The sequence below is a fragment of the Daphnia pulex genome, chromosome 10, assembly GCF_021134715.1.
Source record: "Daphnia pulex isolate KAP4 chromosome 10, ASM2113471v1".
Classification (NCBI taxonomy): Eukaryota; Metazoa; Arthropoda; class Branchiopoda; order Diplostraca; family Daphniidae; genus Daphnia; species Daphnia pulex.
The window spans coordinates 7,894,235-7,906,002 of record NC_060026.1 but is presented as its reverse complement, the minus strand read 5'-3'; the positions used below and the strand labels follow the sequence as shown (position 1 = coordinate 7,906,002).

At 39.6% G+C, this 11,768-nt stretch overlaps 4 protein-coding genes across 5 annotated transcripts; 2 read left to right on the top strand and 2 right to left on the bottom strand.

The window, feature by feature from the left end:
- Nucleotides 1–292: 292 nt before the first annotated feature.
- On the bottom strand, nucleotides 293–1,022 carry LOC124204806 (dynein light chain roadblock-type 2-like). Its single transcript, XM_046602018.1, has 4 exons — nucleotides 864–1,022; nucleotides 718–805; nucleotides 507–664; nucleotides 293–446 (listed from the first exon to the last, which is right to left on the bottom strand). Exons 1-4 carry the CDS (start codon nucleotides 864–866, stop codon nucleotides 393–395), a joined length of 303 nt encoding a protein of 100 aa, XP_046457974.1. The 5' UTR covers nucleotides 867–1,022; the 3' UTR covers nucleotides 293–392.
- An 855-nt stretch (nucleotides 1,023–1,877) lies between these two features.
- LOC124204096 lies at nucleotides 1,878–5,097 on the bottom strand. The gene is made up of 5 exons (XM_046601111.1): nucleotides 3,783–5,097; nucleotides 3,556–3,702; nucleotides 3,340–3,489; nucleotides 3,026–3,263; nucleotides 1,878–2,941 (listed from the first exon to the last, which is right to left on the bottom strand). The coding sequence occupies exons 1-5, from the start codon at nucleotides 3,805–3,807 to the stop codon at nucleotides 1,894–1,896; spliced, it is 1,608 nt and encodes a 535-aa protein (XP_046457067.1). The 5' UTR covers nucleotides 3,808–5,097; the 3' UTR covers nucleotides 1,878–1,893.
- Nucleotides 5,098–5,166: 69 nt separating this feature from the next.
- LOC124204243 (leucine-rich repeat serine/threonine-protein kinase 1-like) lies at nucleotides 5,167–9,100 on the top strand. 2 transcript variants are annotated; one of them, XM_046601289.1, is made up of 12 exons: nucleotides 5,167–5,771; nucleotides 5,862–6,018; nucleotides 6,091–6,131; nucleotides 6,193–6,518; nucleotides 6,577–6,721; nucleotides 6,809–7,007; nucleotides 7,068–7,550; nucleotides 7,616–7,809; nucleotides 7,887–8,049; nucleotides 8,120–8,243; nucleotides 8,329–8,524; nucleotides 8,585–9,100. In XM_046601289.1, exons 1-8 carry the CDS (start codon nucleotides 5,706–5,708, stop codon nucleotides 7,705–7,707), a joined length of 1,509 nt encoding a protein of 502 aa, XP_046457245.1. In that variant the 5' UTR covers nucleotides 5,167–5,705; the 3' UTR covers nucleotides 7,708–7,809; nucleotides 7,887–8,049; nucleotides 8,120–8,243; nucleotides 8,329–8,524; nucleotides 8,585–9,100. The 2 variants fall into 2 exon arrangements, with proteins under 2 accessions (XP_046457245.1, XP_046457244.1); XM_046601288.1 differs by lacking the exons at nucleotides 8,329–8,524; nucleotides 8,585–9,100 and having other exon boundaries at nucleotides 5,580–5,771; nucleotides 7,616–8,049; nucleotides 8,120–8,293.
- Nucleotides 8,401–9,057, top strand: LOC124203481 (complement C1q tumor necrosis factor-related protein 2-like). The gene is made up of 2 exons (XM_046600155.1): nucleotides 8,401–8,524; nucleotides 8,585–9,057. Exons 1-2 carry the CDS (start codon nucleotides 8,401–8,403, stop codon nucleotides 9,055–9,057), a joined length of 597 nt encoding a protein of 198 aa, XP_046456111.1.
- Nucleotides 9,101–11,768: the final 2,668 nt, after the last annotated feature.

The window sequence follows — 11,768 nt, the reverse complement described above, 5'->3', positions numbered from 1 at the left end:
GTCTACTAAAAACATAACAAATAAAAATTACTCTGGTAAAAATTAAAAGAAATAAGTACCAAATTCAAATTTGAGTTGCTGACCCCTTGACTGTAAAGGTGGACGAAAATGAATCGTCATTTCATTCAAATATTAGAAAAAAAATTAACATGATTAACATTGTTTTATACATTCCATTTTAATCCTGGCCTTTCATTGAGGAACCATCAATGTTGTGTCAAGAAAAATTTCAAGGGTAACCTCAATAAATTTTTCCAGCCTTCAGAAAATAAACTCAATCAATGCAAAAGACCATGATTTCATATGCTTTATCTTTATGGTTTAATATTTGGGCAACACAGGAAAAAAGCTTGTACCAAGAAAAAGCATAGTAAATTAAACAGTGGATAAAATTAGTCAGACTGGTTTTGAACAACTATCAACATGTACTCCTTGTCTGGTGCAACCTGCATAACAATTAACATCACATTAAAAAAGAGACAATGTTAAATTAAAATCAAGCTTACCATGATCTCATGTTTCTTGGTTCGAATACGGAAGAAAGTCAGATCATTTGTTGGGTCCAACTCACGCACCACACTACAGGCTTTATCTGCAAGTTGACTGATCAAACCAGCATATTGAATTGTGGTGGCATTGTCCAAAGTTGACTTGATAGGAATGCCTAGAATTAAGGAATAAGCTTATATTTCAAAGTGGTTATTAAAAACATTTTACCTTCATTGTTAATAACGACAACCCCGATTACTCCCTTGTGAGACTGAATTCGTTTGAGAGTTTCTTCGATTTCACTATTGGAAGATTGCTGCAAAATAATAGTTAATTAACATAACTTTGAAGTTACATTTTAAAACATTGAATACCATTTTCTCTTTACAGCTTTACGCGAATATTTCGTCAATATGACACATCAAAGCAGTTGAGCAGATGTTAACAGTGCAATAAAGTGAACTGACGTAACGCCTAGTAACCTAACAACAAACAGGTACAGAAGAAATGTCTGTCTCTCTCTTCTCCCAATAGAGGGAGTTTCGTCTGCTCTTTCTGCCGTAGGGAGAAAAACAGCCTAAAGCACCTAAAGTGCGGGGGCCGGGAGCGGGACCTAATATTTATTTATTTATTTTTTAAACTAGAGTGCAGTATTTATATTTTTTCAAAATCGTGGTCACATTCAATGTTTAAACCTATTCCCCCCTCTCAAGCAAGTAGGCCGAAATACTCGTTTTTTGTCGTTTTTTTTTTCGGGGCTCTTCCTTTCCACTTTCCAGTTTCCACCCGCGCTGGCCCGCTCTCTCTCCGCTGGAGGCTGGACTGGTCCGTTTTTTTTCTTGCTGAGTTTCCGCTTTTCGTTACCCGCCAAATGGAGTTATTTGAAATTTGAACGACATTTCTGCAATTGATAGCGGACTTTACTATAAGTGACGGAACGGGCCAACGAAGTTGACGACCATTTGAACTATTTGCTGGGCCGCTTGTCGCTAGTTGTGCATGGTTTCAATCAGGTGAGGGGTGGATTGGGGGAAGCTCTCGAATCACTTCGCGTTCAGAACTTGCCGAAACAGGCCGACAGCCAAGTACGACGGCCGGTAAATCCTCTTCACTTACTCCTAATCACTTGGCCAGTATCCAACAACCAATCAAGAGAACGTCAACGTTATCACGCGGAAAGAGAATATTAATAACGACAGCGAAGGGAATTGAAATTGAATTGCTTTCTTTTAATTTGCTTGTTCGTTGTGTTAAGATTTTTCGTATATAACGTTGATGGAATTAAATAAATAAAATTGAAAAAGTCTATTTCTTTATTATCTTTTGGTAGCGTGCATATTATAAATATAAACCACCTATTAATCTAATACGAATAAAAAAACTCAGTCTTTTATCGAAGACATTTTATTGAATAAAAAAGCGTTTTAAATTCCTTTTTTTTTTAAGAATCCGCGACAGCCAATTTGAATGGGTATGCAAACCCAGATTATAACAAGATTTAAAAAAAGTTTGTTTAAGTGGGATATTATCTTGAAGTAAAACATTAATACCATACTCCGACACCACGTGGCAATTTCGTAGATGCAGAATTTCAAGTTTATGAAATCCATGACAATTGGCTGCCCTACGTAAGACTTCATCGGTCAACGATCGACAGTAAAAAAACCGAATGTCTTCAAGTAAAGGAGAACATAACAAAAAAAGTAAGATATCGGATGGAATACTCCAACAATAAACATGAGTTAATTTCTTAAAAATGTTTGGATTCCTTTCCGTTTGAAGGTTTATTAATTCGTTTTCAATAAGCATGCCTCCGGCGTCTTTGAAATAAAGAGCAGTCAAATTGGGACATAACTCGGCTATGGTCGGAATACAGATTGAATCGAAACAATCAGTGCCAAACGCTTCCAAAGAGTTGCCAATTACCTTGAGAAGTGAACATAAGCCACCTTCAAAGGTCATTTCATCGAATGCATTCGAATCAGACCTTAAGATTTTTAATCCGCGGAGCACCTTAATTACAATTAAGCCCAAAAGGTCACTGTCTTTAAAACCCCTGGTTGCGTAGATTGTGACACGAGTGAGTGAATTGCACATGGAGAGTGCTACTTGAAGGCTACCGTTTATATAAGGCTTATTACGAGTGGTGTGCAGAATAAGTACGGACAATTTACCGTTGAAACAATCAACACGCTTTGAATCTTCCGCTGACTGAGCCAATTCTAACAAGGCTTCAAAGGTATCATAATGATTAATTACCTCTAAAGACAGTAAATGCGTGAGAGCCATTTGAATTCCCCACTGTGTAACACTAGTGCAATTAAGATCTAGTCTTTTCAGAGTCTCACAAAGTCCCGATTTTTCATTTCCCATCTCGGGAAAATCAGCCTTGCGACAGAGCCATTGAATTCCAGTGTCTGTCACCTTAACGCATCTTGTCACATTCAGCCACCTATTTTTTTTAAATTAATTCACAATGAGTTTTCTTTCAACAGCCATAATGACAATATAACAATAAGCACTTAAACTGAAATACCTTAATTTGGAACAGTAAATCCCAATGCTTTTCAAACAGTCGTTTCCTACTCCGGTGTCTTCAAGGTTAAGAATTATCAGATTTTCCAGCTTGGGAAATAAACTCAAGTAACTTTCAGAGTAAAAAGATAATGTCAAATGTTGAAGTTGTGAGGTGATGAGTTGTTCTAGAATATTTGCATGTGTTGATTTTCTTCCGCTGGTAAGAGACTTAATGATCTTCTCCAAAAGAGGGACAGCTAATATAAAAGTTTAAAAGTGAAAATTAGTTTTTAAGCTCTCATGAAAGAAATCCTTTTTGATCAGTCTTCTTACGTAATTGAGGAAATGGATTTTTTGTTTCTACTGAACTGAGAATGATTGTATCGTCCTTTTTCTTGGTTGCTGCTGATAGGTCGGATGCCAATTTCTTATTCTCAATCGTTTTCTTTATGTAGCATGCACCGAGTTTCAACACAGATTCGACTAAATAAAAGCAAAAAAAAAACATAATCATTTTCATCGCTTTTTCTTATTTTTTGGTCAACTTACGTAATTTATGAAATGGATCGCTAACCATTTCAGAATTGACATTGATCGCATTGCTCTCTCTTATAGTTGTCGATAGGTCTGGCACAAATTTTCTACATTCAATCGTTATTTTAATGCAGCTAACAGAGAGTTTAAAAATAGATTTAACTAGATAAATTAAAGTAAAAAAATGTAAATTATAACGCTTAAATTAAAAAAAAAAATATAGATTTTTCGGGTCAACTTACTTAGTTCATAGATCGGATGGCTCATTCTGAACGTATTTCCTTCTCTCTTAGTTGCTGAAACATCAGATGGAAATTTAATATTCTCAATCGATTTTTGAATGCAGTCCGTACAAAGTTGGACCAGAGATTCGACTTCTCATACTTTAGGCATTATTTTTCAAATGTATGCATGCGCGTTGGAGAAATGACCCGATGCATCCGATACAACTCAAAAGACTAAGCTTCCAGACTAAGTTATGAAAATGCAATGATGGCCGTTTGTAGTTTACGACTCGACAGAACGTTGATACGACTCTTGTTATTCACGGAATTTTCTGGGTGTGACTAAAATGCGGACGTGGACCGTGGACCGTGGACGGCTAAATAGTGGACTTTGAATGAGTGGACTTAGCTCACCGGAGTCCACTTATTAGTAACCTAGAAAGTCCACTATACATACTAAAGCGTGGTCTCCTAAATTTAAATTAAATTGTGTTAAATCTAAACCATTTTGATGCCAGACATAGGTAAGAGAAACGCGGGGAAACGGCGAGCCTCTTTTTCTTACAAACAAAAAATTCCGGCGTGAAAGAAAAAGAAACAGAAAACGCAAATATTTTGGAATTTTTTCTAAGTCCTTTCGTTCGTCGCTCTTTTCCTTTTTCCATAGTAATTAAATTATCTACGTTAAGAACGTTGGGTTTGCTAATAAAAATATTTTCATTGTGAAATGATAAATCTATTTAAAAAAAGTTAAATTTAAAAAAAAAGGGGAATTATACGGGACGCGAACACCGTACCTCACCGTAACAATCTCTTTGTAATCTAGTGTTCTACCATCCTAGCTACCACATACTGTTTAAAAATGAAAAAAGAACAAATTGATGTCCCTATGTGGTAAGAAATTGGCATCAACATAATCTTAACTTGATCCCTAGAGAAAATTTTGGCTTGCTAAACAAAGTTGATTTTTTTACGGTTCCCACCGACTTCGGGATCGCGTCACGCTTGAACGCCCCGGCCGCCAGTCGACAGACTGTGCTTTTCGTGCGTGTCATACCCCCTCCCCCCCAACCATCTTTTAGCCTCAAACCTTTTGTTAAATAAAAAACATTATTTGGTTGCCCAGCTCCCAGACTAACGTGTACTTTTGGCAGGATGTACGAAAAAATTTTTAGTGGTGAACCCCTCGAGTACATACAAACACTGTCATTGATTTAGAGTCTGGTCCACTTTTTTGGTCCACCTTTTAGTAATCAAAAACCTAGAAGTGGACCGAAAAACTTGTGTCGAGTCCACTCATTCAAAGTCCACTATTTAGCCGTCCACGGTCCACGGTCCACGTCCGCATTTTAGTCACACCCGAATTTTCTATCAGAAGAAAAGAAGGTAAAACGGATAATATCGTCGGTAATAGACTGGCGACCTTGGCCGATGGAAGTTTCTTAGATTACTTAGGCTACTTGTTAAGGTTAAGGTCCTATATTTTTATGGCAAGTATGGTAAGTACTTAGTGCCATTTTTCGTCCCCCCACCCAGCTATTATGGATCACCCAACCTTGTACACACAGCTATGTTATCAATCCCCCCGCAATCACCCTTTGCTATCGGGGGGCAATATAAATGGCTACACAGGCCCCTACGGATCAGTGTCCCATGTCTTCGCCAACAGGCACTAAGTTACTTGCCATAGAAATACACCTTTTTTGGGGCAGTTCTTGTAACCCCCGCTTCAAATTACGCGCTCTGGCCCGTTTGTTTTCTTGTTGAATTGCCGCTTTCCATTATCCGCCAAATAGTAGTCTTCTTTGCTGCCTCACACAGCGGCACACAGCTGATCGATGCACGGGATCAGCATCGTCAAATAGATTGGTCGAGTTTTGTTGACAAATTCAGTAATAAACTAATAATGCGAATTTTCTGGCGGACTCTACAATTTCAAGCATGAGTACTCCAAGTTCTCCAAACTCCGATGATTTGGAAGATTTTCCCGGGCGCCTGTTACATCAGGTTTGATATTTGTTTGTTGTTTATAAATTGTAAATACTTGGGATGTAACATGTATTTATTTCGATGCTCTGTGAATGCGTTATTGTTTAGGCGGCTTTGTGGGACAATGCGGAATTACTTGAAGATCTCCTTCACGCTGATCAATTACAACATATTGATGGAGTTGATGCTTGGGGTCGAACACCACTGCATGCAGCTGCCACCACAGAAAACTCTAGCTGTCTCAGAATATTGCTTCAATCAGGAGGTATGCAAATGTTAAAATAAAAAAATAAAAAAATAAAATGTATGTATTCATTCAACTGGTGTTTTCTTTAAGCTGATCCCAACATCCCTTGTGGGCCTCGAGGAGAATACAGGGTAAATTTGACAGCTTAAGTATATTTTGAAACTAACTTACTGTCTTAATTTTTCAATTAAGACATCATTACACATCACAGCTGAATATGGCCATGTCAACAATCTTCGGCTTTTGCTTTGTCATGAAGCTCGTATTGATGTCAGAGATGGTCTTGGATTCTCTGCATTGGATCTAGCAGTCAAAGGTGGTCACATAGAATGTGCCACAGCTCTAAAAACAGCCCAGGCAACACATGAAGCTTCTAGAGTTGAAACCTTTAACGGATTATTAAAAGCATGCATTGAAGGAAACCCTGATTTAATGCTCAAACTTTTCAAGGAGCTCAAAGAAGACTTGAAACTTGTTATAAATATGACTGTTGAAGGATCAAACACATTATTATTCAAGTAAGTAGCTACATGTTTGTATCATGAATTCTAATTAATGCTTTAAATTATTTTTCAGAGCTTCAGAAGTCGGTCATAAGGAAATAGTTAATCTCTTACTTGCCAATGGCGCGGATGCAAGAGTTCATCCTGTAACAAAGTATTCTCCTCTATACATAGCATGTTACAATGGCCACAAAGAAATCGCCGAATTGCTATTGAGAGTAAGCTGCATATTCATTTGAAAGATGAACGATTCTAGAATTAAAATTGGAAGTGGCGCTGTAATCTGTATTTTTATCTTTTGACAGAAATATCCTGAATTGGTACAAACGCCAACAGTTGAAAAATGGTTTCCTTCTCACGGATGCTGTATACAGGGGCACCATCAGGTGCTGGATCTTTTACTCAAGTTCCCGTACCCCTCTAGTATTCTGAAAAAGTACATTGATAAGACTGGCAATTATGAATATGAACTTCCTTTTGACATTAACGCGAAAGATGTATCAGGTACAGACTAAGTAGATAAGTTATTCAAAAATAGATTTTTAACTTGTTAATATTTTTTAGGACAAACTGTGTTGTATATTGCTGCTTACATGGGAAGTTTGAAGATGGTAGAGATCATTTTGAAATATCGCGTCAAAGGAAAAATGTTAAAGTCTTGCGAATCGACAACGCAGTCGTTGTCGGGAGCGGAATCGATCACGGCGAAAAAACGGATATCAGATTCCATTCAAGCATTAATGTCCCGTCTCAACGTAAACTTAAAACCGGATACGGCTACACCTGCTGGCAATGTTAATCAAACTTTGAGTCCTGTCGATGTAGACATCTATTGTGACCATGGAACACAAACAGCGTTACACATTGCTGTGAAGAACAAAAATTTTGCTATTGCGTCTCTTATATTAGTTGCCGGTGGAAATCCCAACCTTACAATATATCTAAATGAAGAAGAATTGTCAAAATTACGTTCTCGCACTGCTCTAGACGAGTACGTTTTTACAGGATCCACTGTGTTGGTTGAAGCAGTCAAACATCGTGATATGGGTATTTCTTTCAAATCATTAACGCATATGTGTGCTTTAACATTGTAACGTTATTGCGTTTTTCAGGAATGATCGATCTACTTTTAAAACACAGTGCACGTGACGTGGAAAGCAAAGCTCTTTATGTGGCTGTTCAAGCGAAAGACGACATTCAATGACGACGTTCATATCAAGAAGGGCATGATAGTAACTGTTCCAGCCTTCGCCCTTCACTACGACGAGGAGTACTACCCGGATCCCAACAGATTCAATCCCGACAGGTGAAATGATGTCATTAATGCGTCCTCAGTGAAAATAAATTGATTTTAATCTTTACTTGATGGGAAAAATAAATCAGATGGGACTCTGAAAGTGAAATCAAGCCAAACCCCAACGTGTTCATGCCATTTGGAGTGAGCCCCCGCAACTGCGTCGGCATGCGATTCGCCATAGAGGAAATGAAAATTGCCTTGTGCACCCTCGTCAAAAACTTCCGCTTCTTCCCCGTGGCGGAGACACCCGTAATTTATTATATCAACAGCAATGACGCAATAACGCGAATTTAAACAAACTTTTCTTTTCTCAAAACAGGAGGAGATGCAATTCGAAGATGGATTTATAGGAGTCATTCAACCCATTCACGCAACAGTTGGCATCGAATCACGTTGTTAACGACAACCTACGGACAGTTTGCTTGTTTGAGAAGATGTATCAAGTATTAAAGCAGCTATATCTATGCATTAATACACGAGTGTTTTACTTTGATGAGATTCCGGATTGTATTTGAATTTCCCTCCAAGGAATCAAGGACTAAAACATACTGTATAACATAATCCAGTGGAAATGGAAACTAGATCCCCTACCCAAAACCAATGCCAACCTCATGCGCCGATCTCAAAAGTACTGGGCACCTCTGGAGTGGCGTCTATTCTGTCATGGGCGCCTCGACGGTGGAAACTGTTTACTGCGATTTCACCAAACCGAACACCGACCCCGGTAAAATCATGGCAGACTCAGTTCCAACTTCTGGTACGATTTAATTCGTTGGTTAATTAGGTTTCCAGACTTTTGTCGGTTACGCCGGCGTCCAATCCAAACCGACATACTTCTACGGTCAACTGAACTACAACTGGTACTCTGTCGGAATTCCAATTGCATACGACAGCTTCGTACTAAACGAAGGAGGAGCTTACGACCGAACGACAAAAAAATTCACAGCACCCGTGGCTGGAAGATATTTCTTCTCTTTTACTGGAAGAGCCCAATCGTATAACCCTCCAGGCGATTTCACATTAGACGTGGAGATGGTAAAGAACGGCCAGTACGTCGCCAGAGCAGCGGCCGATGACGGAGCCAATTCCGAAACACTCTCGATGCAATCGATATTAAATCTGAAAGCTGGCGATCAAGTTTGGACTCAGGTTACGTACATAACTTCAGGTATCAGTCTACTCGGTCCCTCTTACACACATTTCACTGGATTCCTTCTCGAAGAAGATGTTTCCCTATCGCTCAAAGCCCTCATTTAGATAACGATCGACAAATGAAATACAACGAGACTTTGCAGCCCTTGATATTTAATTTATTGACCGCCGACCAAGTTCATTTATTTATTCTATAAATACAAACGAAGGGATCTCCGACTTGGTCCCTAATCCACCCCGTCTTTTATATCAGCCAGCCCCTCGCAAAATGTTGTTGATTTATGAGATAAGAGTTGTTGTTCTATAGGATTATGTGTAATACGTATAGGAACGACAGTTGATGCGTGACGATTCAGCGGTTGGACAAAAGAAACAATGTGGTATATAACTCTGTACAAACACGTCAGAGTGCTAGCCAAACACTTTTCCCATTTCTCCACTGTACAGGTCGTGCCATCTCCCAAGATACAAAGAAAATTAGATCCCGTCATCTCATCTCGTTACAGCACGTCAAGACAAAGATAACAAGAGCAAATGATACCAAATGCAATTCAATGCGTCCAATTGTGAATGTTGGTGGGTTTATAAGTTTCAATTCTGCCCAGTCCACATCATCACCAGACAGTAGGTAGACTTTAGTGCTCCCACAAATCCTATGTAATCGTTATATGTACTTAGAAGTTTGACTGTTGCATTTGTCAGTCAACCCCAACGTATCATTTTGAAAATATGATGTGAGCCTTTACAATGTACTATGCCCGTGGCTGCTTCATGCCATTTTCACAAGTTTGTAGTTTCCATATCAACTGGCTTTTCTCGAGAAGATGATTCCCTTGGCGCAGAGCCTTTAGCAACAGGTTGACTCGCAATAATTGGCCTAAACTACTCCCAACTTGATATATGGAAAACTTAAGTTGAATTCGTCCCCGAAAACCTTTGGCATTTAAAAAGAAAAAAGGAATTTGTTTTTCGACGCTTGAGCACACGTGAACATTTGCGAAGGATTGTTTGATAGTGCTACGCGTCAAGGGCGAAATAATTAGAAGGCAAAAGGCAGCTCTAAAATGTACAAAGCGTAAACTACGTGCTTCAATCCAGCCTTTGCACTTATCCACGGCCGACCCGTTGGAGATGCCCGGGACTTTCTGCTGTACGCTGGACAAGAAAAGTGAATTATCTACTACAGGCGGAAGGAACAAATTGAGTCTCCTCTGCCGCTGGGTTCCGCGTGAGGGGTGACGAAACGAACTGACTAATCAACAAAAAGAACAAGACGTCAGCATTAACGGCCAGTCCCAGCGGAAACTCAATTGAAACCTGAGTCAGCTGCCGGCTGATCAGAGCGGGGTGAAAAATTAGTTGGCGAGTCACGTGATTTCAAAGTCCGTCTCATCACCAGCTCACAGCAGCTACGGTAAAAATGTTAACAAATGAAACGCATCGATCCGGAAGGTCTTTATTTTATTTTTATTTATTTTATTCAATTTCTATAGCGCACTTTACAACACAATGATCAAATGACGCTTTAGGTAGAGTCACTCAAGAAAATATGTACAATTTGGGTCATTTATAACATTTACTGAACAAATAGGATTTCAACAGAGTTTTAAAATTCTTCAGCTCCGTCATTTTCTTGATGTTATCCGGCAGGTCGTTCCACAGCCTCGGACCCATTCTTGAGAATGTGCGCGAGCCATAGAGCCCAGGTTTTCCTGGTGGGACAGCTAGATCACTAGAAAACGACGATCTGAGGGTCCGTGGTGGGTTGTAACGCTCAATCAGGGATGACAAATATGGAGGGGCATATCCATGCAGACACTTAAAGGCCAAAACCAAACACTTAAAGCTGATGCGCTCGTTGACTGGCAGCCAACGCAGGGTTTTGAGATGGTTGGAAACAGGATCAAACCTCCTCGCTCCGACAATCAATCTGGCAGCAGCGTTTTGGACTCTCTGCAGTCTCAGGATCTGTTCCTTTGGAAGACCAGCAAACAGCGAGTTGGCGTAGTCCAGTCGGGAAAGAACCATAGCTTGAACCAAGGTTTTCGCCGCATGTGGTGACAGGTATTTCCTGATTTTTCCCAGTGTGCGAATGTGAAAAAATGCTGACTTGCACACGCTGTTGATATGCGGGATCATGGTCAAATTGCTGTCGAAGATCACTCCAAGATTCTCCTTCTTCCCACTTTCGAGCCAAAAATGTAACCAGAAAATTGACATCGATATAAAGTCTTCAAACTCTCGGAGAAAATTGCGATCTATTAATTATAGGACAATATTTTGTTTTCATCTCTTAGACGCTGACATCCAATCCTTCGAATAAAACAAACTGGCAAAAAGAAAAATATTCCTGGAGGTGCTTATTCGCAAATTTTGTTACCCAGCGACAAGAAGATGTTTATGTTGCGATTTTGGCGCCAAGTTAATTATATGACTTCCAAGAAGCGAATCCCACGAATAAAACCAAACAGCCAGAGCACATAAACAAAAAGTTGATTAAGGCGGTGGTGGCGGCGGCCTAGTTTGGCACACTGTAACTTTTCCCTCCATGTTGAAAAAGCCAAGTTGTTGCGTAGTACATCAGAAACACTTGGGGTGGGGAGAGGCAATGATAAGACGTGTGTATATAGCAATCAGATAGTTTGTCGTGTCGGATCGATACACGGTCGCTAGCTATATATACGGCTTCCCGAATGAAGGACTTTCTGGCGCCATCGTTGCGGGAGCTTTTGAACTCGACGAAGTGAACAAATTAACCGACGTTGAATCGAATTTGGGAACGAATAACCGCAACTATCTGCATGCGCCTGCATTGA